This window comes from Coturnix japonica, chromosome 4 (genome assembly GCF_001577835.2).
Source record: "Coturnix japonica isolate 7356 chromosome 4, Coturnix japonica 2.1, whole genome shotgun sequence".
Lineage (NCBI taxonomy): Eukaryota > Metazoa > Chordata > Aves > Galliformes > Phasianidae > Coturnix > Coturnix japonica.
Genome location: NC_029519.1, coordinates 12889604 through 12916383, shown reverse-complemented (window position 1 = coordinate 12916383; position 26780 = coordinate 12889604). Strand labels below are relative to the sequence as shown.

General features: G+C 39.8%; 1 protein-coding gene across 4 annotated transcripts in view; it reads left to right on the top strand.

Moving 5' to 3' along the window:
* Positions 1 to 26780, top strand: part of TMEM164 (transmembrane protein 164) — a 90511-nt gene that overhangs the window by 47243 nt on the left and 16488 nt on the right. For 2 of the 4 annotated variants that reach the window (XR_004306992.1, XR_001554616.2), the window contains exons 1-4: positions 5348 to 6152; positions 17267 to 17316; positions 18457 to 18523; positions 26335 to 26413. Coding sequence is in view for 2 of the 4 variants with exons in the window: in XM_015860467.2 (XP_015715953.1) it covers positions 5688 to 6152; positions 17267 to 17316; positions 18457 to 18523; positions 26335 to 26413 (661 nt within the window). In the remaining 2 variants the exon portion in view is untranslated. Of the gene's footprint in view, positions 1 to 5347; positions 6153 to 17266; positions 17317 to 18456; positions 18524 to 26334; positions 26414 to 26780 lie in introns of those variants that run through there. The other 2 variants (XM_015860466.2, XM_015860467.2) reach the window with 2 other exon arrangements.

Below are 26780 nucleotides of genomic sequence, written 5' to 3'. Positions count from 1 at the left end.
GTGTGATGCACTTCATCAGTTGAACAATTAAAGCACCTATAAACATACAAGGCACAAACTCTGAGCCTTAATAAATGCAGAGAGCTCAGAGGTAAGTATTTCCAAGACCCATAAAACAGAATAAGAAAATGAAAGGTGCTGTTCTGTATAAAAGTCACAACACAACCAGCCTGAAAAAAAAACCACAACCCTTTCAGCTTTCCCACTGCATCACCAAAAGCTGCTAGCATACATCATTAGATGTAGTAGGAATAAAGGAACTTCTGGCTACAGGACCCAGATGAATGCTGAGGTGGGATTAAAGGCAGAGAATGGCTATTTTGTTTCTTTTAACCAATTTTCATTGCATTGGCCTAAGCAAAAATCCTCTTATATTTACATGTCAGTGCATTCATAAAATTCAGTCCTTACATGTTTCAGGAATACTTAAATTAGGTTATTTATCACCAGTTTCAGACCAGTGACTGCTGCAATTTAGAGCTGACTTCTTTCTGCTCCCTCTCATTAGAGAACTGCTAGATCTATTTCCTTCTCTCAGCAATAACAGGAGAGCACACAATGCCTTCCTTCCTTCCTTCCTTTCTGCAAACTTTGAATGTTTTCTCCAGAATTTGTTCTATCTATATGTGTGAAGAAAACAATGCTTGATATATTTAGGCCCTTGCCGAGCTCCCAGTGACCAAATACTCTGTCATCGCTGGAATCATTTCAGGCACTGGAACTGAACTGATCCAGTTGGTATTATTTCATTTCCCATGTTTAGAAACGTGATGGCAACATCCTCAAGAGTTAAAACACCACAAGTTGTGCTGCTACTGAAAACAAGATTTTAACTACATTAGTTAACATAGAGCATTATTATTATTAGAGCATTATTATTAGAGGATGTCAGCGGTGAACAACCACTAGAGGGCTCATTGTTCCATATAGTATCTTTACAAGATCTGTCAAAAGCAAAGAAATTCAATATGATTTTGTCTCATGTGAGGCTCAAATCCGAAAAATGTGAGTCATGTGAGGTTCAAATCCGAAAAATCCTGATTTTCTACTAGTCTCTGACCATCCAAGAGACATATATGTACTCACTGTCTATTTTCATCATGGTGATCTAAAACAGTCTCTTTCCTAGTCATCCTAGAAGCATGCCATACTTGACTTTATAATTTCGTAAATACAAAACAAGTTGTGATGTAGTAGTTTGATAATCCTTTATTTAGCTTTTTGCATGGTAAGGCCTCACCTCCACAACCCCATTCAAGGTGTTTACTTCTGCCTTTAAAGGTGTGAAAAATTTACTTACAGATCAACTTCATTCTCTTGCATCATCCTGACAGTAGTTGTTTTGTTTCCTCTGTTAATATCTTGTGCAGTACCAACAGCAGAAAACAGATACAGTGCATTTGAGACTGGCATTCTTTTTACCAATTTGAGGATGTGATTGAAGGTCACACTGGTTACTGAAGTTTCCTCAAGAGGTTAATTGCCTGGAAAAGCTCTATTCAATAGGAGAAATTTGATTTACTGACCTTGAATAAGCTGCAACTGTACTTGTGTGTCTCAGGCTTTTGATGGGCAATTTATCATTCTGGAATTAATTCTGAAAAAACAATTCTTATTTTAAGCACTGATCTACATTCCGAGTCTGCATGCAGCTTTACCTTCTTAATCTTTAATTCTCTTCCTTGTTATCCATGTTATGTCCCATGTCCTGGAAAGCATAGACTCTTCTCCCTGCACAGGTCTCCCTGTGTAGGCTTAAGGAATCACAAACCAACTGTGTATATCAGCCACGGGTAAAATTAACAAACACAAACCAGGCTAACAGCTCTTGTAACACTAATATGACAATGAGCTTCAGGCCTGATTTGATTCTCTGACTGTTTTTAATTTATTTATTTACCTATTTTCCTGAGACATCAGCATGAGAAGCATCTTGAAGGCTACCTATAGGAGTTTCAGAGATCACCTTCTATTTTAGTCTGGTTTTTAGCAAGACTAGCTCAGTGCTGGTGGATTATTGAATTGCTGTGGATATAAGCATGTGTAAGTGTGCATTATGTTAATAGCATAATATTTTGACTTGGAAGTCAATGGTGAGAAAAAATGCTGTTGAGGCTGAACTTCCAAGAAAAACACTTTGTGTTGTTCTTTGTGAAATGCCTTTTGTTATACTTAGCAATGATATGGTGCTGGCACAGGACATATAATAGGGCAAATGCCTCAAGAATTGAAAAATAGCTAAATAACCCACGACATAAACACAAGGATGAATTTCCTAAACTCCAAACATCTTCTAAGAATTCCTTTACTCATTTAACACACAAACCTGCAAATAAATGTATTTCCATTTCTCAGATGCATCTTCAACGTGTACCAGCTCCTGACAGTACAGTTTCACCTGTTAACTTCCATGTGGGTAAAGTAATTAAAATGTAGAACTGTTAGTCTTGTTAGTCTCGCACATTAAAGGCTTTTCTTTATTCCTGCCTGCTTTTACATCCAACCAGTGTTGTGCCTGTTAGTATTGCAGCTCTTTATGTAAACGAAGATGTGAAATCTTTTTAAGCTTCGATCTTGAATGTTTGAAGTTGACATTTACTATTTTTCTGTGTTGTCTAGCATATGTTCTCGCTAAATTAGCTGACAGGGAGAGATATGATAAGTGATACAGGCTTTCATCTTTCCCACAAGAAAATTCCTTGAAGGGAAATAAACAATTACATTTCAACGAGCCTTTATTCAAATTCATAAATAATATCTGTGAGGAACTGACTCAGAGGGAATTCAGAATAACAAATGGCAGTATCGCTATTAAAGTACATTTTAGTAAGGAAAAACATCAATGACAACATCAAAAGAAAGAAAAGGGGGAGGGAAATACCACCTTACTCAGTAGCTTATCAGACTGCTGCTTTCCAGGTAACCATCCTGTAGCCACTTCTAGTTGCAAATGTAGCTTTAAAAGTGTGAACTGTCAATAATTCATCTTTTAAAACAATGCAGTGTCCAAAACCATCTCTGCTTGGGGGGCAGAGTATTTAGTCTGTAGATTAATGACAGTATCATTACTAGGGCTTAGTAGATCTCTGATAGGTGTATCACAGCCAAGCTAACAATGAAAACAACACTGATAAGAAGAGGCATGTATGTGTATGCGATTCTGAAGACTTATGCAGAGCAAGAAAACAGTTTCTCAGATTTGTGAAAGAAAATCACATTTGATTTAATTTGTGCAGCAAAGAATGAAGCAAAAAGACCCAGTGAAAAGTGGTAGGATGCCACTAAAAAGCTGAAGCCTCAGATTCTACTTTGTATAGAAACAAGCCTTCTGGTTTACAAGTCGAAGCAGTTGAAATGTTGTTGCTTTCTGTGCACATGACTCGAATGTATTCAGATCCCAAATCTGTAACTGCTACTCTGTGGCTATTCCAAGTCTCATTCTGAGTACTCAAAGCATACTTCAGATTGCAATACTGTGCCAAGTGCTATTCTTCTGACAAGAAATGACAGATTTACAAGCAGACTCAACCCACCTTCCATTATAAGCGGATGAGTAGGATTAACACCTGACTCAGACACCACTTGCATCCCCAAAGATCATCAAATCAAAGATCCTGCACACATTATTCATATTGTTTTATTAAAAATCTGAGTAAACTGCAGCATTTCAACTTGCAGCTAACAAAGCTGCACAAAATTTGTCCACATTCCTGCTTTTTCCTTCAATCCACATGGCCTCTTTGCTTTCTGTCTCAAGTAGGCCTTTCTCATTTCCTTCCTACTATCTGTGACTGTAAGAGTAGGAATTCACATATGGCACACATCTCACAGATCAGGCACATAAAACAACATTAATGTTAACCCACAAGCAAGCTTTTCTTTCCACAAGGCACAGTCAGCCTGGCAAGATGGCATCACTCACAGCTAACCAATTGTCTAACAGTCGTGGAAGGAGAAAAGAGAAAAGGGAAGATAAAACATAGTTTTTTCAGTTCAGTCTTGTCTGCTGTAGTGGAAATGCTGTCACAGCTTGAAGCAGTGATTGAGCACCTGGTGGGAAGGCAGGACAAACCCAGGGAGCTCAGGTGTGTGCAGTGTACCTGAGTGACTGGAAGAGGTGGAGCCAGGATCCATCCCTTCCCAGACCTCATTTAAGGGATGGCAGTAGAAGTGAGGGCATCTTGTTGGAGATTCCTGCTTACTTGGATAAAAACAGCTTTTTATCCTTTATTTTTATGTCTGTAGCTGCTATGTTTGAGCTTATCCTCACCTGCTGCAGCTGAGGACATTGCCAACTGTGCTGTCATTACTCTATGTGTACCATTGCGTTACAGCAGCTGTGGGCCTCCTGTGTGAACTTAATGTGTCAGAATTTCTTTATTTGTCAGGAATAAATCCCCTGGGACCAGAGCAGAGCTAAGATGGAGCTCCAAGGCAGGTGTTGTGCTTGCAGAGGCTCTGTGTATGGCTGTTCTGGGTGGCTGACTTTTGATTCACTTGAGGCCTCAGCATTTCTTCATGTACTGATGTCAGGTTTCACAATTTTGATAATTTTAAGACCTCACAGACAGAAAAATAAGTCTAATGTTAGACAGGAGAAACAGCCTCAGGTTCTTGTCCAAACATTTTAGTTACAGGAACTTATTACTTTTAGAGAACCTTTTCTATTGACACACGAGTTATGTATGTTTACAATGGATCTCAAAGAGAGCATAAATTACTTAGTGAAAGGGAGAGAAGATGTGATTAACAAGAGAGCAAGTGCTCAGTGCTCTGTCAATACTACTCAGTCCTTACTCAGAGTTCAGGGTGCTTTTGGAAGAAGCTGGAACTTGGCAATAATGGAGGAACTGTGTGAGAGAGAATGAGTAGCATGGGGAAGAGAAAGGCTGTTGTGGTTTGTACCAGCTGGTTTCTGGGTCTTCCCCATTCTGAACTCCTCTATAGTAGGAGTTCACTCTGCAGGTGAAAGAGACCTATAAATAGCATAGCAACACATTGTTGGGTGGTGTTATCTCAGACGCGGTGATTTCTTTACATTATGTTCACAAGGAAATGAACCTCTTGCAGTCACGCTGTACCAATCCTTTTCCTCATAGCTGGGTGGGTGCAAGAAACCTGGGTATGTGGCATAGGGAGAACAGGATCAAGCTGTGAGCACGTCTCTTTTGTTGGACTAGTAGCGACAGGCCCATGGGTGCACTTTTAACTTCAAACCAGCATTATATATTCATAAGCCGCGTTTGCCCTGAGCGGAGAGAGCCGGGGAAAGGGGGGGAGCCGGGACTGCACGGAGCGAGGGGTGGAGCGAGGGCGGAGCGGGCGGCTGTGCTCAGCCAATCCGGGGGGCCTCGTCCATTTTTCGGCGTGAGGCAGGCACGTCGGTGGGGTGATGCTACGACGCCGGGAAGGGGCCGGCAGGGCGGCGGGGAGCAGCCCGCCCGCTCGGGCTCGGCGCCTTTGAGAGGAGCGCCGCTCTCTCCTTCCTTTGCTTTCACCGAGGCCGGCGGCTCGGGGCCCGGGGTACGAGGCCGGCCCGTGGGGTGCGGTGCGGGATAGCGGCGGTGCCGGGCGGGGACCCGCCGGCTCCATTCATCCGTCGGTCCGTCCGTCTCCTTGCAGGCTCCAGACGAAGGAAAGGAAGTCTTCTCCGAGGCGCGGGGAGGAAGCGGGACCACTGGCGTTTCATGTTCCGCCAGCCCGACGGCATTTTGGCGTTAATTCCGACCTGCTCCCACCTGCACCCGGGCAGCGACGGGGAGGACGAGGGGCACCGTGCCGCCATGTCCCGGTACGGCCTCCGCAACCTGCTGGACTGGCTGTACGGCGGGGTGGACCCCAGCTTTGCCGGTAACGGAGGGCCGGAGTGCGCGGCCTTCCTGTCCGGGCGGCAGCGCTTCGTGGAGAGCCTGGTGTTCCTCAGCCTGGGAGCCGCCGAGATCCTCGTGGCGCTCTGCAAACTGCGGCAGCTGCACCTGAAGGAGCTGGACGGCCACCTGCTGCAGCAGCCCCGCAACAAGCACGAGAGCCTGGGCAAGAACCTGCTGCTCGTGGCGCTGTGCCTCGTCTTCGGGCTGGAGGTTGGCTTCAAGTTCGCCACCAGGACGGTCATCTACCTGCTGAACCCCTGCCATGTGGTCACCGTGATGCAGGTAAGGCTCGGCTTTGGATCTACTGAGGTGGTGCTTTGCCTGCCTATGCACAGAAGTGCATAGCAAAGGTTAAATCCCTGGCGTTCGAACAAGTTGTGGCTTAGTTGCTGATGGGTGATAATACACAGTGTGTGTTGCCGTTGAACTAATAGAGTTCATAATTAGTGAGTGCACTGTGGTACCTAAAGCTTACAGGCTATTTGTGTCTAGTTCTGTGTGTGTATGTAGCTCACTGAGAGCATAAAGGAATGTGGGATGTCAAAAATAATCCTTTTACTGATTCTCTGCCATCAACACTGGGCACCTTTCAGAATCCGAACTCAACACCAAATAGAAGATTATAGGAAAGACTGTTGTTTTTTTTAGAGCTGCTGTGGTTTAAAAAGAAGTCAGAAATAACAAATTGGACCAACACCTTTCCTTGTCTGTTTGTAGATGTCTTACTGGTAGTATAGAGATCTGGGGGCGATGGGGATCCTTTCAAGAGGGGTCACACAGGCTTTTACAGCAATAATTGGGGCCTCTACGGAAATCAAGTTCCTGTTCCAGAATTTAATTAGTAGGTTATGTGAATTCCTAAGCCGTGAGGCAGCGCGAGGTCAGTATTTTACACCATAGTAGAAATGCTTTCTGTAAAGTGGTAACAGTTGTTGCACAATCAATTAGTATTGGTAAGGAAGTGGAAAACAGAAGGTTTCCAAGAGCTGTACAAATAATTGAAAACTAAAACACTATAGTCACATTCCATTGCTTGGCAACACTCTCTATTTACTGGAATGTTTCCTGTTAATTCTCTGAGAAGATGATGATGACATTTTACCATTATGAGTTGAATTCTTTCTTCTCTTGGTACAGTATTATGATATTGTTTTATGATGGCACTATGGTATTAACAAGGAGTGTCCATCAGAATGAGGGAGGTGGTTCTGCCTGTCTGCTCTCATGAGACCCCATCTGTAGTGCATCCAGTTCTGGGCCTCCAGCATGGGAAGGACATGGAGCTGCTGGAGCGGGTCCAGAGGAGGGATACAAAGATGATCAGAGGGCTGAAACACCTTCCTTGTGAAGACAAGTTGAGGGAGTTGGGGCTCTTCAGCCTGGAGAAGGCTCTGGGGGGACCTTATAGTGGCCTTCCAGTACCTGAAGGGGGCCTACAGGCAGGAAAGCTGGGGAGGGACTTTTTGTAACGGCATATAGTGACAGGATGTGGGGAAATAGCTTTAAACTGGAAGAGGGTGGATTTAGATGAGACATAAGGAAGAAATCCTTTACTGTGAGGGTGGTGAGACACTGGAACAGGTTGTCTGGTGAGGTTGTGGATGCTCTCACCCTGAAGGCATCCAAGGTCAGGCTGGATGGGGCTTTGAGCAACCTGGTCTAGTGGGTGGTGTCCTTGCTTATTAGCGGAGGGACTGGAATTTAATGCTCCTAAAGGTTCTTTCCAACCCAAACCATTCAGTTAAAAACCAGTGCTTACAGGTAAATTAGAGGTAACGTTTAGCTCACTTCTTAAAACCCAGCCCCAGAAGTAGAGTGTTAACTTCTGTAGTCAGATATAGGCAGTTATTAATTTATTTCAGCCCAGTAGTGGTACCTTCTTTCCTATCTCGTGCTGATTACTCCCTAGGAAAGGGAAATAACATAGTTGCAAAATGGACAACTTTCAACTTAGAAACAATGGTAGTCAATGACTTCTGTCAGCAGGAAAATAATACATAGTAGGTAGAATCTTGAAAGTGTTCTTCTGGTTTGAGCTTGCTGACAGCAATAGGTTGGCAAGATGAAATACATGAAAATGTGCTTCTGTTTTTACAGTAGCTTCTATGTTGTGTCACAGCGGGACCAGAATATGAGGATGAACAAGGTAGGAGGTGAAAAGTTGAAGCAGCTATAGCATTCACAGCCCTGTCAGTGGGAAGCCAGCAGTAGCTGTTTGTAAAGGTCTCTTCATCCACTCAGTTTCTGTTTTCTTCATGTGAGGCTGTTTCTCCTCAGCACAGCAAAAGCTCTGGGCTCTGAGCCAGAAAATATTTGGAACTGGAAATTGTCCTTCAGGCTTCATCTGCATAGAGGTTGTGCTTTTGAAAGACCTGAGGCTGAAATAAAATGACAAAATAGAATGGGAATTATACCTGTGGTGCATCTGAGCACACAGGACTGCATAGAATAATGGCTACTGTGGTCTACAAATGAGTCTGTTTTGACCAGCTGTCTAAGTTCTGCTTATCACACCAACCTGTGTTCATCTAAAATCTTTTTCATAAGCAGAAAAAACTAGTTCACGTGTGTTACTGTAAGGATGGAGTGTTGGTTGAATGAACATATTTAATTGCTGAAGCAGTTGACTTGGTTTTAGGATTGAATTTGCTGCTGTCGTGCCACCTGTTTGGATAATATGGAAACACTGCTGTTGATTTCCAGCCCTGTGATTGCTTCGGGTGTCTTGCCTAGCTTGGAAACTGTTGTTTTTTTCACCAGTAATGTAAAGCGCAGCATCAATGAGAGATAAATGGTTTTTTAAAGTTTATATCCGTTTTAAGCAAAAAGTGAGATGGAAAATCCCGCTGTTTCTTTAATGTGTTGTTCCTGCGCTGTGGGGTTGGGGTGTTTTTGTGCAGAGTGACAGTCTATGGTGCAATAAAGGGGGGAAAAGGTCCTGATGAAACTCTAGAAATTAATGCTCATTTTAGGACTGAGTGCATATGGTGGGTATGACTGGATCGGTGACACTGCAAAGCCAGCATAAAAGCTGCACTAACAGGAAAGTCATGGGGGGTTCTTTTTTAAAAGTGAAGGCCCCTGGGGTGCTGTAAACTTTTGTTCCCTTGCACAGCAGGAGGAATCCAGCATATGTTTAGCAGACTGTGTTACATTTTCAAGACACTGATCGTTTGAAGTATTTTAGGAACCATTTATTGCATTGAAATTTGAGATGTGAGGGAAATCTTGTATGTTTCTGCTTCAGAAGCGCAAGAGGGAGGACTCATCTGATTGCAAATAACTGTTATTGATCTCTAGATATTTTGTGTAGGAGGCTTTTGCAACTGTTGCTCACAATCAGTGTAACTGAACTAAATTACATACATGGAGTTGTCTCTGGGTTTCCCATAGGGCATCAAGCAGGAGATACAGGCAGCTAAGATCAGATGTAGACAAATATAAACTCAACCCAGAGATAAAGTCTGTATAGTGTCTGTATTGTGACCAAGGTATCTGGAAGACAAGATGTAGGAAATGCTTCAGTGCAGCAATCCTAGGGTTTGTAGGCAGCAGTGGTACAGCTGGTTCTCTTAGGATGTTCTGAGTTGTCCACCTCTTTGCTTTAAATATGCCAGTGTCTTGCTTCAGAATGATGGCTGAACACCAAGCTATAAAATGAGATTTAGGTTGGTTTTAGCTTAGGAAGAGTTTTCTATAAGGCTGTTGGCAAGTGTTCTTATAGAAAAACTTCAAGGTAGATCCCCAGCTGGTAGACTGTCATAATTCTTTTCTAATTGTATGTAGAATGCACTTTAGGCTGCAAAGGACAGGCATCTGTGTGCTGTAGAGAAGGAAAAATGCAAGGAAAAGATGAGCCTAAAATAATGAAGAGTTGAATTTCATCCAGTGATTTTTGAACTGATGCCCATATAGCTAAAATCAATGCAAAGTGCACCTGTGATTCAGTAAATACTAAATCCCGTGTTCATTATTTCCAGTTTTTTGATATCTGGAAGAGACCAGTTAGATTGTGTATGTTTTCTATATTCTATCTCTTCAAAGCCTTGAATTAAAATTAGAGGCATTAAATCCTGAAACTTTGATTGCAGAAATACTGGGGATTTTGATAGAAACAATCCTTTCTGGGCTCTTAAATCCTATCTGGTACCCATGAAGTCCATCATTTAAGTGGAAGATGGCCATAATCGCTGCTCACAAACAGGCCGGGCTATGATGTGAGCTGCTTCGTTTTTAGATCTGCAGAGTACAAAGCCTTTCAGTAATTTCAAATTACTCTTTAGTATTTCCTATTAAAGCTGATTCCTAGAAAGGTAGTTCATTGCTGTGTGTGGTAAAAAGGGCAGATGGAAAAACAATTAAAGCACTGAAAGCAGCAGTAGTTCTTGGTGGCAAGTCTTATTTCTTGCCTGTGGGTATATTTTCCTTCTGGAAGGACAATGGCAGCTCGGGGGCACAGGGATGAGGTGATGTGTCATGAGGCGAATCAGCAGTTCCTTTATGTGTGGTCTGGGATTCTCCTGAACTAATAGTTTGGCATTCAGTTAATAGAAGACATGGCTGCTTGAATGGATTCGTCTGCCCTTTCAGTAACTAATTATTTCTAATTGTTACAATATTGTAGAGGCTTTAATTGATGTTGTAATTCATATCATAATATCTTGAGCTGTATAGAAGCTTTTCTGTGTTAAGTTTAAGACTGTATATTTAGTTTACTTTGCTTATTTTCGTTGAACCTCAGTATGTAATACAGGAGTTGAGAAATATCAGTATGAGGTAAGGCAAAGGTTCTTACAAATAATATAAACATTTTTAATAAGTATAAACAGAATAGCAAATGTTTTCAGGCTGCGAGTTGTGATTTGTTGACTTTGAAGAGGTTACGGTTCAGCCCTTTGGACAAGATTTGGCCAGCACATGCTGTATCTTGAGCTGAAAATGGATGCTCGTTTACTTCAGTCAAGGTGATGCAGATCATGACATTATCTCATGGTACAGCAAGCATTCCAGCTGAGGAATTTGGTGTGTTGAAGATTCAGACCAAACTGATAGACTTCAGAAATACCTGCTGTGTTTGAGGATAGAACTCATACTTTGGTAGCTCTCCCCTTTATTCTGTGTATTCTTAGGAGGAAAGGAATAAAAAGGGGAGAAATAAGAGGTAATGAGATTCTCTAAAAGGTAGGGATTGTGCAACTGGAAACTGTAGACAGAAAAAGCTTGTTAGCCTAAATATTTACAGTGAGGATTATTAACTAAACTAGAGAAATTATTAGGCAAGTGGATGTTGTTTTGATAAGATCATAGATTTAATACAAATATTAATCAAAATGTAACTTACGTAGTTTGAGCAACTTGAGGTCATCTACTTATTTAATTACTTTGGAGAATGGGGCTCTTAGGAATGGTTTCAGCTGTTCTGTCCAGTGCTTTAATGTTTCACTGCTAAGCATAATGCATATTCAACTGGTCTTTCAGGAATCACTGTCTGATGTCTATAGGGACTTCGGTGGAGCTGTAGAATAAATGAAATAACAGCAGTAACCATATGGGACGCCATAAATATTCCAGGGATTGGGGTGACTTTCATCTTCTGGCTTCCATTCTTGAGAAATGCTCCTTTGCTGTCTCCGTTACGCTGCCACACGTGTTTGCTCTTGTAGTAGTAGATAGTAGGCGGTGAGCTTTACTGAAGCAGTTGTAGGGCGTACAGCAACCTGAGCCGTGGTGATGTTCAGCCAGAGGAAGTTCTGTGCCATGAATTTAAAACCTGCTGGATGTGTAACAGGACTCATGTTTCTCGTGACACTTCCTCAGGGCTTTAGATAAATACAGTAAGGGTTGACATTTGTTCAGACTGCCAAGTAAAGCATTTCTAGTGTAATACTTTGGCAGTTTATAGCATTTTTTTTCAGGAATTTTATCAGGAATATGTTGTTATATGTCGTAGCTTTTTATGGATTGTATTATTTCAGTTTATTTGAGGAACACTAATTGTCCTAATGTTTTTAAAGATACTTCTCACTGCAGGATGTGCACTTGGTATGGCCTCCTGTATGCAATCAACAATGATTTCCAAATATTCAGTTAGTTACATGTAACAGAATCATTGGGTAGTTGCCACTTGCTACTGACATCTAACATGTGCATTCACCCACAAACTTGAAGTGCTCTTTACTCTGTGAGCTTCTGACATGTAAGTGAAAGCACTCTTGCTTGGTTTCTCATTGGTAAAGCCTCTCTATGCACAGAATGATCAGCCCGTGCCTCTCAAGTCTAGAGTAATGAATGTGGAAAATGATTTATTGAAGATATTCAGAGAAATCCTTATCAACCACTATAAGCCTCCTTATCAGTATGAAAAACAAGTTAAGAATATTTGACTAGAAAGCATTAGTGGGCATGCTAATGGCTTTTATTTTTTCCCCATATAGGGTTCCGTGATGTGAACCCAGAGTACTGGGAGAAAAATATTTTTATTCATATTTTTACTGCGTTTCTTCAGTTGAACAAAGACTTATATCTATATATTAAGTATTGTGAAAGGCCAGGGAGCAGCTGAGCTTTTCCATGTGTTCAGAAAATGTGCCATAGCAACTCAACAACAACAACAACAAAAAAGAACAAATAAACCCTAAAACCAGCCAAAACAAACATGAATGTCAGTCAATTTGTTCTTATGTGTTCAGTCTGAAAGGGCTGCATTTATCCAGCATATAATTGTACATCACAAGGAAATCTTCCAGATGTCCTTCTGGCGCTGGAGGCTTGGGGAAGAGTAAAGCAGGTCTCTATTACATCAATTTTGCTACTATAGGAAATGGATATGGAATGTCACGCTCAGGGCAGCAAGTAACAAAAGCAAAGACAGACCAATATCCACATGAATATCTTATTGGGAAACTTCGCAAGGTCTCTCCGTGTCAGTAACAGGTATAAAGAGAAAGTAATCTAAATTCAGTATGATTTAGGTTTGTTAAGAAGTTAGAGGCTTGAATGTTACTTTCATCAGCTTTTTTGTTCTCCCTCCCAATGTTTCTTTTTCAGGTTTTGCTAATTGTGTTAGGCTAGGAATGGAGGAGGAAGTAACTCGGGCACTGCCAGCAAAGGGATGATGCAAATCTTGATTAAAGAACAAGGAAGAAAAATAAGCTCAGTGACACCTCTCTGAAATCCCAGTTTCTAAGATATCCTGACTAATTCTGCTGTATACATAGAAGTAGTTTAGTTCTGTGTTAATAATTAACTGTAAAACATGAGAAGTCTGCAGATCTTCCACCTAAGACTGTAAAAGAAGGTGAGTACAGGTTCAGTCAGTAAAATAGCTAAAGCAATGGGATGGAAGGCTAACCAAGGATGTCCAAGGGACCATTGATAATTTAGGAGACATTAGACTGTAGAGTAGAGGATGGGAATTGTTCAGTGTGCTTCTTTTATCTCAGTGGAGCTGTGAGGCTGGAAGGAAGGACTGACACACTCAGATTTCTCTAAGTCTGCTCTATAGACCTCAGGAGCGACTCTTACTGTGGTATTACTGAATTATCTCCAAGTAATGTTGCTTTGAATGATGAGTGTTCTTAATGCTAATCAAAAAAATTCTACAGGACAAATTAAGTAGTCTCTGGACATACCTGACAGCTGCAGTAGAAGAGCTGTGCTTTTCTGCATCTCTTGAAGCCTTTTCCAGTGTTCGACCACCTTTGTGGTAAAGAAATCTTTACCAGTTTCCTGTCTGGGCCTCCTTGGTGTAGCTTGGTTCCATTTCCTTGTGTCCTGTCATTGGCTACCATTGGTGTGACTTGTTCTTTTCTTCTACTTCTACCTTATGAATCATTTTTTTTTGGTCTTGTTCAGTTAGTTTTGATTAGATAAGATGGATAACGTGTTACACGTTTCTGTCTCTCCACTGACCTCGCTTTATAGTGGGGTGAGTCTCAATAGACTTTGCTGTTTTCACTCATTAAAGAAGAGAACAGTTTATCTACAACCAGATGATGAAATGCTTTGCTGTAGGCCAGCATTCCTTTGTCTGAAGGTAGAAACAAGGCATCTTTCAGATCTGTAGTCTTTCACATGATCGTGCTGGTAGTTAAAGAAGCTTTCTCAGTAAACTCAAAGTTATGATGTTACTGTCTTCAGAGTAGGCTTTGTACATACAGGCTCTTCTACTTGCCACAGCAACACAATTTATACAATCAGATTTAAGAAGAAACTGTTCTCTGGAATTTGTGGAACACCTAATGACAAATTCACATACATGTGTGCTTTTGAATTTAAGATTTACAGCTACAGGGAGGAAAAACACCATCCTTTTTCTTTTACTTTCCAGCCTGTCCTAATCCTGTGGATATTACTTAGATTTTTTTTTTTTTTTCTTTTAGAGTATGGTACAAAGAAGGGGAACATGGAATAGAAGGATTTGCAACCCATTTCTGAGTTAGTTGTGAGGTCTGTTTCTTTCTGATTTTTTTGTCTTGGTAAAGGAACAGTTAAGCAGAGCAATCCTGTACATTACAGTCTCCAAATGGTAACAGCCCTGCTGATCTGTCATGTGTTGTGGTGTGACCTTTGTACTTGGGCTTGTGGAGGGGGTGCTGGCTGGGCAGATTCTCGTGCTGGAAATATTTCCCATTGGGATGGACAATGGTATTTATGGCAGAGCAGTTACAAATTACTTTGACTTCTACTTTCATCAGCGTCCTTAAAGTTGAAGTGAACCTGTTTGCCAATCTAACAGTGTTGTGAATTTCTGTACAGCTCATTCCTTGAAAAAATACTGGGTAATCTCCTGGTCCTGTGCTGGTGGAAAAGGACTTGAATGTCCTTATTCACAGTGTTATCCCCACCTAGGACTGATTTGTATGCTTCTTCAAGACCACTGATGATTTGATGATTTTGTACCCTCTCTTTCTCTTACTTATACCCTGCAAGGTTTATTTGTTTGTTCACTTTTTGACAGATTGAAGATTTGGTCATGCTTGTCATCTCTGTGCTTTTTGGAGAGAGGTCAGAGTGGACAGGAGCAGTCAGAACTGTGCCCTGAATTTATTGTGTAACATATAACACAAAGGAAAGGTATCTTATAGCTTGTTTTTCACTTCCCCAAATACTTACTTTTGTAGAGATTAAGTTTCTGGTTAATTCTTTTGTCCTACTTCTTTGTAACATGTGTAACAAGTTACACATCTGACTTTAAAGTTTTCCATTAGTGTAAATAGAGTTTTTTCTGCCCTGAAGGAAGAGAAGCCCACCTCAGGATACCTTAAAGTAGGTGCTGCCTTATTCTCAGCAGAACTGTGCAATGCTCCGGCAAGGAAGTGGAGGCATCATCTGTGATGGGCTGTGCATGTAAATCCTTAGGAGTGCCAGCAGGGAAGCAGAGGCTGGGAGTTCTTCACAGCTGTGCACTAATTTGATATGATGTTGTTTGGTCTTCGAAACGCTGCTACTTTTTATTTTCCCTACAAGGCAGAGGATTTTGTTTTCAGTATGACAGTGAAATGTAATGTGATTTTTTTTTTGGGATGTGGATGTGAATGCTTGTGTTAGAGCTTGCGAGCATGTCTTCTGGGAACTGGATTATTTTCAGACCATTAATTACTCTGTGAGCTGAGCTCGCAGAAATACTTTTTATAACATTTAAATCTACTTGGTGACATAGTTCTTTGAAAATCAAATAAAATGTTCCTTGTGAAGCCTCCCTTTCAACAGGTTACGAGGTTTATTTACCTCAGGAAAGTACTTACATGTTTAGGGAGAAAGTGCTTGGTGTTAATTTGCTAGTGCTGAAACATTTGAAGATCTCTTTTGTTACTGTAAAGCTTGAACGTGAAGATTCCAGCTTTCTCTGTTGCCCTCAAACATCTTTTCTGAAAGATTCCCCCCAGCCAAAGGAGTTGTATACTTGGAAATATTAAATGCTTGTTTTGCCTTATTAGTTCTAAAAAACTGTTTCTTACTGACCTGGAAATAAGTAGTCATGAATGTGTTACTCTTCTTTGTTGGTCTTCATGGTAGTGAAGTACTTTTATAGATGTTTATAGATCCTTTGTGGTGATACTCATCCAGTAGGCAACATGCAGACTTGGTACTGGGAGCAGTCTGCATTGTGTCAGGGAAGGAAGTGAGTGATGTGATCAGGACACTTCTGTTTCTCTTATTTTGTGTATGCAGAGAAAAGAGGAACCTGCTTTTTTGTTTTTTAGGTTGAAAGAAATAAGAATATGCATTTTATACTGGAAGAACAGATCTTTTTCTGTGCTGATGTGAATGAACTGTGTGACTTGGCAGTAGCTGAATGTGTCAGTGGTATCTGCACAGATATGTCCTGCAGCACTTGAAAGAAAGTATGGTGAGCTCTCTGCAAAACAGACATGTTCTCCAAATGTTTGTTTAGACCACATTGCAGTGGTCTAATGATAGTTTGTTTGGTATGTTGGCAGAGAATTAATCTATTATGAATTTATTTTGACAACAGCAATAAAAATCACAATTCTCTTTATTTGCTGGAATATTTGTTTTTGGAGAGTGGACCAAACTGTGTAGGAATTATTTTTAGTAGTGTACATTATAATTATCACAAAGCACTTACTTATGTCATGTCTTCATATCTAAAGACTTTCTGATATGAAATGCTTTAACTTACTGTGAGAGGTAGTAAATAGCAGTATCCAAGGATGGTGATTATCCTCTGAATTTATATGGGGCATAGTTGCAATGGTATTTCACTACATAATGATTTAAATCAGATCCTATCTATGGCAGGAGTGTGATCTGCATAGAAAGACAAATATAATATTCTACAGTTGTATCGTGTTATTCTTGGACATGTGAAATGTCTGGCTAATAGTTTAAATGTTTAAAGATGACTTCTAAGCTCATCTGTAGAACAGATACTGTGGTAGCCTTATTTTGGGAAGTACTTTAAGAGGCTTTTATAGAACCATCTCAATTTAAAGCTCTGGGAGCTGGGACCTACACTGCTGAAACAAAGGGGAGGCCTGTCAGTGTAAACGCTTGGTCACTAGCACAGTGAAGACCTTGTGAGGACTGATGGCTATAGGGTTGATAGTACAGCATTCTGCTTTGTATGAGGCCTTGGAAAGACTGTTCTGGTTTTGTTTTTAGAACAATTATATCAGGTAGGCATTGGCAGAAGCTCAGCCCTAGATGCTGCTCGTACTCTGTAATCCTTTTACACATAGAAAATGTGAATTTACATAAAAATGTGTGTTTTGTTAAAGAATGTTAATTTTTTTTTAGTCTTTTCTATCTTTACTGTAAAACAGTTATTCTTGTTAGAAGCAGGTTGTTGCATCCGGGGCTCAGAAGGAAAGATATTGAAAACGATGTCTACAAGATATATCACTAATTTTAATTTGTTTCTGATATTACAGATTTTTCTTCTTGCTTGCCCTCCATGTCGGGCTGCGATGATTCTCTTCAGGTAATGCCTCCTGTTTACTGTATTTCTGTCTACTTTGCAAAATGTATTTCAGAAATTAATCACAGCTTTAAGTAAGAAAGTATTAAGGTATATATTCAGTGGGAAAAGTGTATTGGTCAGATTGAAAAAAGGATACACTGAGAAAGGTATTATCATACATTGCTAAAAAATACTTGGTCTTCACTGAACACTGTACATATGAAATATGTGTCTTAAATTCTCATTGATTTTGAGTATTTTTTTCAAAGATAAGCAATATTTTAGGAAATATACTATATTGTTACTAATTTTTGGAACCACAAATGTTTCCAGTGTGCAGGAAGAGCCCGGTAAGTAGGCATGGGTAGCAACTAGCTGGAGTGTGGGGAGGGTCATGGGATTTCCCAGACAGAAAGGTAATCAAGAATAGCTGAGGTTGCCATGATGGCCATTCACTCTGCTCTTTCTTGTCTTAATATATGCATTGACTGGAAAAATGACTGTGGGTTCTGCCTAATGAAATTGCTTTGGAAGTGCTGCTCTGTGTCCACAACTTCTTCCTGCTGTTCCTTATTGGAGCAGGCCAAATGCAGAGATACTATAATAGTTAGTATCTCTTCATCTTAGTGCAAAATATGCCTGGTATCTAGGTAATCCTGGATTTACTATTCACTTCCATAAGACTGGTTGCAAAGCAGTGGCCACAATACTTGCTGCCTTTCAGAAGTGATTTTTTTGTTCTCTGACACTCTGACATATAACTGACATTTGAAGAACAACTTGGGAATTGCACTGCTTTTTAAGTTGTACAGATGTAAAGTTGTGTGGGATTAAAATCTTATCAAATACAGTATTTCAAGCTCTAAAAGACAAACAGCAAAATTCCAAGCATTTAGCAACCTGTATCATGAACTGGATTAACATAAATGGGCAGCGTAGACCTTCTAGGAATCCAAAGCTCATTACAGAAAGCAGTCCTACTTAGGAAAGTATTTAAATATGTATTTAAAGAGAGGCTTTGTCCTAGTTATTGCATTTAACTGTGGCTTTATTCAAATTTTCTCAAATCACTGACTGATTTTTATTGAAGAAATACTACATAAAAAGAGAAAATACTACATTTCAGACTGGAAATGAAAATACCACTTCCTCTTTTCGAAGGTTGCAGATGCATATGCTGAATGGGGCTCTCTTGGCATTGCTGTTTCCTGTCGTTAATACACGCCTGGTGAGTGTACTTTATTTTTTCCTTTTTAATTTATTTCTAAAAGTTTTTATCTGTAAGGTTACTTGACCCTCGGTTCATCTGACTGTATATAGTTCATTTAACCAGTCTGTAGATTCCTGGTTCAGGTCACTCTGATGGAGTCAAAATTCCAATCCTGGCATTTTTGTGATTGTGTTTATAAATCAGCGTGGAAGGTTAACAATGCTTTATTCTAGGTGTAGAAGAAAGTACTTTGACAATTCTGGCCTGGCTTTTGAACAGAGGTAAAACATAGAGGCTTTGAAATAAACTCCATAGAATAGCATGTGGTATGTGCACAAGTCCATGGGACTTAATTTGATGTGTCTGGGGGTCCTGAAGGAAATGGCTGATGAAGTTGCTAAGGCAGCTGTTCATCATACTTGAGCATCTGTGGCAGTCTGAAGTTTCTAGTGACTGGAAAGGGAGAAATCTAACTCCTTTTTTAAAAAAGGTAAAAAGGAAGACTTGGGGAAACAATGGGCTGGTCAGTCTCAACTCCATGCCTGGCAAGGTAAGCTTATGGAGCAGGTCTTCCTAGAAACTCTGCTAGAGCATATGGAAAACAAAGAAGCGATAGCCATCATAGCTTCAATAAAGGGAAATAGTGCCAGACAAATTTGTTGAACCTTTATGACGGGATTACAGCGTTGGTGGATAAGGAAAGAGTAACCAACATAATCTACCTGGATTTGGGCACAGGACTTGGATGTGCTAGTGTGGGTATAGAGGGCCATGTCTAATTTGCAAGAATCTTTTCTGCAACACTTTACGTGTCTGTTTTAAAATAGAGTTCACTTATTTTCATCCGCTTTTGTGTTTACAGTGTCTGGATAATGTGTTTGTATCTATATCTGTATGGCATGTGAGTTAATGATATTGTTAGGGACTTCAGACTCTGTTACAAATCTCATTAGTGGTTGTCCATTTACAAATCTCAACAGTCTTAATAGGATTAAGTCTGTAAATCAGCATCTACATTGAATTTTGATGATACGCCATGTTGACTGTCCACACTGGGATCTAGGAGACTTGAAAACTAAGACTTACCCTGGACTTGTGTGTGCTTTCCTTCTTCCCCTGTTTAATATAAGAAAAAATTCCCCTGAGACATTCTTTAATTACTGGAGAGAGGATTATCCATCTGCAGGCTTTCGCATATCAGTAATGACTTTCCTCACTGCATAAAACACACACATACACAGAAAGTTGAATTGTTATTCAGATTTTAGAAATAAAATAACCATAGAGTTTGAGTTTTACGTTGTCTTTTCTTCTCTGCTAACTATATATATCTTTATATATATATGGAAAAGATATATAAAGCATTATGTATGGGAGAAACATATATTCATGCATGTGTCTCTATTTATATATATATATATATATATAGCTGCTTATGTGTAGTTTGTCAGTGTGTTTTAATAAAACTAATTCCTGCTGAAGGGACATTTAAAAAAAATACAAAAAATACTGTACTGATTTTCCCTGATAAATGAGAGAGCACATCTCTTTTTGTATTTCAAACTCTATCTGGTTCTTAAGTTTAGTATAACAAAATGCTTTTCCACATTACCTTCTCGGGATAAAATGTTGAAAGATTTAATTATTAGCTTGTGTTTTCGTTGCTATTTTGAAGATCTCATTTGAGTTAGAGAAGTGGAGATTAAACGGGAAAAATATGGACTACTTATAAAAATCTGTCCTTAATTAGGGATAAAGGAGGCAAAGGATAATGTCCAAGAGCAAGTATTTTTGGAATAAATACAGCTTAGGTTATTTTTGGCTTAACAACTGCTTGCCAGGCTAGTCTCTTTTCAGTGTTTCTTCAGGCATAAGATAATTTGGGTGATCTTTTATGGCATGGCTGCTTTGGCCCAAATTCTGTCATGGATGATGCACATTCTGCTCTGTTAATGTCATTGTCATTTATACTGACGTTGTAACAAAAGCAAGAAATTTCTCTTACAGCTTAGGAGTTTAAAAAAAAACCAAACCAAACACATAAATTCTGTCGCTGTTGTTTTATTGTATCTAAACGAAATGTTTGACTTGGTCAGAATATATCTCATCTGTTAAAAATTTTGTTAATATGATATTTTAAGATGTGTTTTTTAGTGTGTATGTTTCAATACAAAAATGTTGTGTTCTTAATTGTCTGTAAACAGTTGCAATATATTGTGCCCGGCACAAATGAAGAGCATGAAAGACTGGGCACCCGACATAACTATTGTTGTAGAAGTGGGGAAGGAGATGCTGTCTAGGGACAGATGAGCAAGAGTTCTGAGGCCTCTGTGCACTGGAAAGCAGAAGTACCTTGTCTCATCACTTTGTGAGACTGTAAAAACCAAACTGGAGTATTTCACTGAGCACCAAGATGCTCTGCTGTTACCATTCATTATATAAGATGTGTTTTAAGCTTGGGGTATGCGTAGTTTTCATTGTCTTCAGCTGAAATTCTGCATATCCTCTCTTCCAAGTGAAGATCCAAGATCCTCTTGATCATCTTACAGACAGCGGGTGCTTACTGGTGACATGTATTCCCTTGGCTAAATTAGCCTGCTAACTTAGCAAGAAGTTCAGCAGTAGGTGTGCACACACCAGCAAATTGTGTATCTTTAGCAAGGAGCAGGAGAAAACATTAGAAGTATGGTTGGTTTTGTTTTTTCTTTTTCGTCAATATCTTCTGCCTTTTGCAGCTTATTGATAGGGAATGAAAAGTTAATTGTCAGCTTGGTGTGTGACGGATGGATGTTTAGGAACTAGTGGACGTCGGGATTTATACATAATAGAAGCATGAAGTTATAGGTGACCACAAGGTGAAAGCTGTGTTGTATTTAGGATGCTCAGCTTATCGACTTTCTATTTTCAGTACTGGAAGGGCACCACTTCAGCAGGGAGGGGGATGCAATTGTGTTATTTGAGGAACTTGAATGATAGGCCTATTTATGCTATGGAATACCATGGTAAAAGCAAGTCATCTGCAGTCCATCAGTCCTTTGGTATGTGAGATAATGACCTACCAAACTGACTTCACAAATTGTGTGGCAAGCATACACATTCATATAGTGAGGATACCATGTGGGACCATGGAAATGTGTAAGAAATATAGAAGCAAGTGACTTCTTTCTACTCTGTTTAAGTTATATGGGATGGTGTAGTATCCTAACTATGTGAATAAACTCATCTAACTACTGCATAAACCAAGACTTTAGAGTAACTACAATTGTTTGAACTTGTATGTTGCTTTGATCCAGTTTTAAAGGAATCTTGCTGGTGGTTTTAAGTTATATGTAGTTTTTTGGGTGCTTTTCTTCAAGTTGATGTCCTGAAAATTTTGATATAGATAAAGTAAAAATTAGGACAAGTCCCAGAGACGCTGAACTTGCTGTATCTCTGTTCATGCAGCTGCAGTTTTAATGTTTCCAGAAGCTGCTGGATTCTATTATTAGAGCTATTTGGCTTGAGAGTTACGCATTCTAAATCTGTTTTAGGAACAGAATCGTACTCTAAGCAGTACTTACTGTACACAGTGTGCAGTACCTCTGATCTTTGTCTACTGCATTTCTATTGCACATTAAGGTGATTAATAATTCACTGCACTGAACAGTTTGCCTGAGATGTCTTTGTCTGAACAGCAAAATGGGGCATTACAGCTAAACTGGCTTAATCTGTCAGACACAAGGAAAAGTAATGGGGCAGTTGCACGCTGGGGTCTGTGAGGAAGCTGCTTTGATTGCTGGTGGGTCCTAAAGCTCATATTTCTGCATCTTTCAGCAGTTACCTATACTATGTGTGTCAAAATGATATGTATAAATGCAACCTACAATCACACCTTTACTTGATAATAAAAATCTACTTCCTGCGGGTGGTGTGAAGTAGTGCAAATATTATCTCTAGAAGAACTGGAAAAATGCATTTCTGAAACTGGTATTAATTATTACCTAAAACTTTTTTTACACTTAACTCTACAAATGCCTGATTGAGCCCATCGTATCATTAGTGGGAGCTGGCCTGTGTGATAAAAATGGACTGACCACAAGACAACCAATGTCTTTATGAAACACAAAATTCATATATAATGCTAGTCAAATACGCAAAACCCTGATGGAAGAACAAATGCATTCTGTTGAGATCAGTGTTGCACTGAGCTCCATGTTCTCTTGGCTATCTTACTAAACTTCATCCTCAGTAGTTGCATGCCTAGAAAAAAGTCTCTTATAACTTGTCAGAATTTGGGTGTTTTATAGGTTGGAATCCTGCAGCCTTAGCCTACCTGGATATTCTGGCATTCATAGTCATTGTGTATTTCTGATGGCTTTTTGTTTGTGTGTTTGAAGTCTTCACATCTGTCTTTGGACTGTTCTAAATTTCTCTGGCACTATTTCTCATCTGCCAAGTAAGTAATTGCTGTCACAATCCTTAATGTGCTGAGGGAAATCCATCACTTATTACCTAGGCCTAGTAGCTGTTTGCCCTATGAGTTTTGTACTGTATACTTTGTATTCCTCTTCTCTGATTGATTTGTACTATGGTCTGCTTTGCTGAAATAAGAGACCTGTTTGTGGTTTTCATTTCTGGATTACTGATCATATTTAGGAAACTAATTGTTACAGATTACAAATCTGATTTACTGCTGATGTTTAAGAAACCGACTGATACAGAAATGACTGGGTTGTGCTAGTCGTGCTATAGCAAAGGCTAGGACATGGGAGTTAAAATCCTTCCATTCCTTTTCTTCTGTCATGCTCTGCTGTCTTTATAGGGGACTATGGAATGAGAGCTCTTCTATGGTACAGTACTTGAGCTGTTGTTACACATATAAAGTATAAATAATTAACAGAAGGAGTGCTACTTTCAGAAAACAATGAAGTAGCAACCTCATAGTCCACTGAAAAGCAGCTGCCTTGTCACAGTGGGTCTAAGCTGGTTTAAATGGGTCTTACGCTGCACTTTCTGGAGGGAAATTCTCATGTGAATATCTGACTTTTGGGCTTTAGTCTGCACTGTTTTGAGATAGTTTTTTCTTCCTAAGCTTAGTGCAGGAGTTCACCACTTCCCTAGGGCAGAACCTGATTTATGTTAGGTTACCCTGTTACACACTCAGAGAACTGCTGTTGACTGGTGTGACTTTTACTCAGAAAGAACAAGGTGTGCTCTAATCCTTCATACAGTTTCTCCTTCCTTCAGACTTGCAAGCAATGAAATAGTGTTTATTTAGTCCAGTAGCACTGAATGTAACCGACCCCTCCCTGGGACGGAGGCTTAGTGCATGCTCACTGATCTTGGCACTTAGCGGAGGACCTTTAAGCACGAGCCTGGGTAGTGTGGCACTTTGGAATCTGCATCATAGGCTGATGTTCTTCCTGCAGGAACAAGACACCATTCATTTTTCAAACAGAAACGGCATTACAATATGTGAAAAGTGAGAGGTCTGAATACATAGTTACTGAGTGTTTTGTTTTGATACTGTGTGCGTGTTAGAGGAATTGTGTGTGTCAGTGTTGTTTATCTGTTTTGAAATGTGTGTGATTTTATATCGAAGTGAAAGCCTATGAATGAATGAGGAGCAGATCTGCTTTTCTGCAGATAAGAATATTTAAAGGAGGAAAAACTTATTTTTCAGTAAGAAGACAGCCTGTACTTTGTATTCATTGAGACTGCCAGGGAGCCTGGAGTGCAAGTTAATAGCACCAGTAGAGAATCTGTCCTTCTGTCTTGTACCTTTAGTTATTTTAAAACTTCCAAGGAAGGGATGGGATGAAATGCAGGAAGCATGATGCTGGTAAATTGCTTGGTTGCTTTCACAAAGAGGATCTTTATGCCCTGACTCAACAAGTGACCCCTTCCACCTAGTCTTTGCTTTCAGTTTTCTGTTACAGGTACCAGATACCTACCTGCTATCTGCGAACTGGGTGAGCCAGTTGCTGTGTACAGCTTTCCATCTTTTATGCGTGTTCTTTTTCTGTTTGTTGTCTGACTGTACAGTGTGAGGACTTGGCTGTACAGAAACTACGCGTTTTCAGCTCTATGCCAGGAAATGTGCCCATCTTCAGAACAATCAGTCTTTCATAGTGGGGAAAAAAAGAATGTTTTGTTTCAGACAAACAAAAATACTGTCAACATTTCTGCAGGAGAACAGCTGTCACTGTTCTCAGAAGTGTCCTGAGCATTGTGTTTGTGTAACTGATCCTCACAGCTTGGTGAGTGCAGGAGCCCTTCTGAAAGCACAGTACATAGAATGGTACTTGGCAGGAGTAAGTGTCTCATGCTGTGTTGTGTGTATCATGAACTATTGTTTCTCAAGTGTGTGTGCTCCACCTGGGAGGGGTACGGATTTTTCCTTCAGTGAGGAAAATCATGTTCGCTTCTTTCTGAGTTGTTTTGATCCCCTTTCTTTGCTCTTAGTGTCTTCCAGTGGGCAGCGGAAGGAAAGGTTCAAATACAGTACACTTCAGGACTTTTGTGAAGTTCTTGCTTTTGCCTGCTATTATCTCACAAGGTTTTATGTTTTGGTATAGAATCATTGGAATAAAATAACCCAGCAGATTATATAGAAGGTTTTTTTTGCTGTCTCCCAGGAGCTGGCAGAACATCTTGGAGTTTGCAAACAAGGACAGTGATAGTGTCAGCTTAGGGACACCAACACTAGAGAAATCCAGCTGATGGTTTTAACATCTTAAAAATAAAACTGAATATGGTGGTGGTTTATTTTATTATGGAATTCAAAACCTCACTATATTACTTACCTGCTGTTTATTAGCCACTCTATAGGAAGAAAACTGAACTGTGCGAAGATCCTATCTCCAATTCTGTTGATGTAGAAATGTTGGTAATGTTTCTGTTTTGATACTATGAGTTCATTGTCTTCAAACAATAACAAAAAGGGAAGGCTTTTCTTGATTTTTATTTTATTTTGTTCTTCCTGGTTAACTGTCTGTTTCAAATTGGAACACAAGCCAAGAAAGTAGTGCTTGCATCTGGTTTCATGTTAGCCTGGATAATGACACTACATTTGAGTCCAAGCTAATGGCTTTGCTTTACTCCTATGAGAATTCAGACTCAGTAGCATTGTCCTTTTTATTATTATTATTATTTTACATCTGATATAAAATAGTAAACCATCTTTATTCAGCTTTGTAAGCAAGCTGCAACAAGAGCTGGATTCTGAATTTTTAATTGGAATCTTTAAACAGACAGATATGGGCAAAAACAATTACAGATGGAACGACGTTCAGAGAAGTCTGCCGCTTTTTCCAGCTGATCAAGAGCTGGAATTAGTTGGGCTGGGATTAAGGGGCTCAGATTGAACTGGGAGTTGTGGTTGAAGTTATTTTTAGCAGAGTGTTATTTTAGTGCAATCTGTCTGACTCGTCCTTTAAAAGTTCTCTGAATCTGCAGATGATGAATTGCAGCTTTCCAAAGACTGTAAGCAGGGGAAGAATATTTGAATTACCGCTAACTGATAACTTGTTTATTCGCATCCTTCTGCAGCTTGAAGACTGACTGACAACATCTGTTGTGTTAGAGGTGCTGGGCTGTTCCACATAACTAGGTGTATTTTCCAAGCACTGACCATTATTGTCTGCCATTGCTTTGGTAACAGTCGTAGGTGACAGAAGGACTTAATGAAGCACGTTGTGATGGGGCATAAGGAAAATGGTTCCAGTTGTTAAAGATGAAAAATACATTTATTTATAAATATATAAATAATATAAATAATAAATATACATTTATTATTACATAATATTTACAAATATTTTTCTTTACAAATATTTTTCCTTATTCCTCAGCTTCCATTTGAAATGGAAATATATTACATCCAGCATGTGATGCTCTACATTGTGCCCATCTATCTGCTGAGAAAAGGAGGTAGGTTGGCAATTAACCCTTCCTTTGTTGAATTGGTTCTAGCCATTAAACAAGCTGTTTTAAATGGTTACCACAAAATCCATTCTCACTCTGTTTGCTGTATGTTGTCACCTAACAGTTACTGGTGGTATGTTGGAGTTGTATCTCTGATAACGTAACAAGGATTGTTGTGTCTAGTATGTGTATCAGTCAGCCTCTTCCACTGTGGTGAATGTTTTGTGCTTTATGCCAGCAATCACTTACAATTTGCACTTAGAGGTTTGTAACCTTTCTCCTACCCACTACTGCATGAAACTAAATAAAAGTGATATAGAGGTAAAGTGCCATAATTCAAAAAGTCACTCTTTTATTTCTTTCTTGCTAGTGG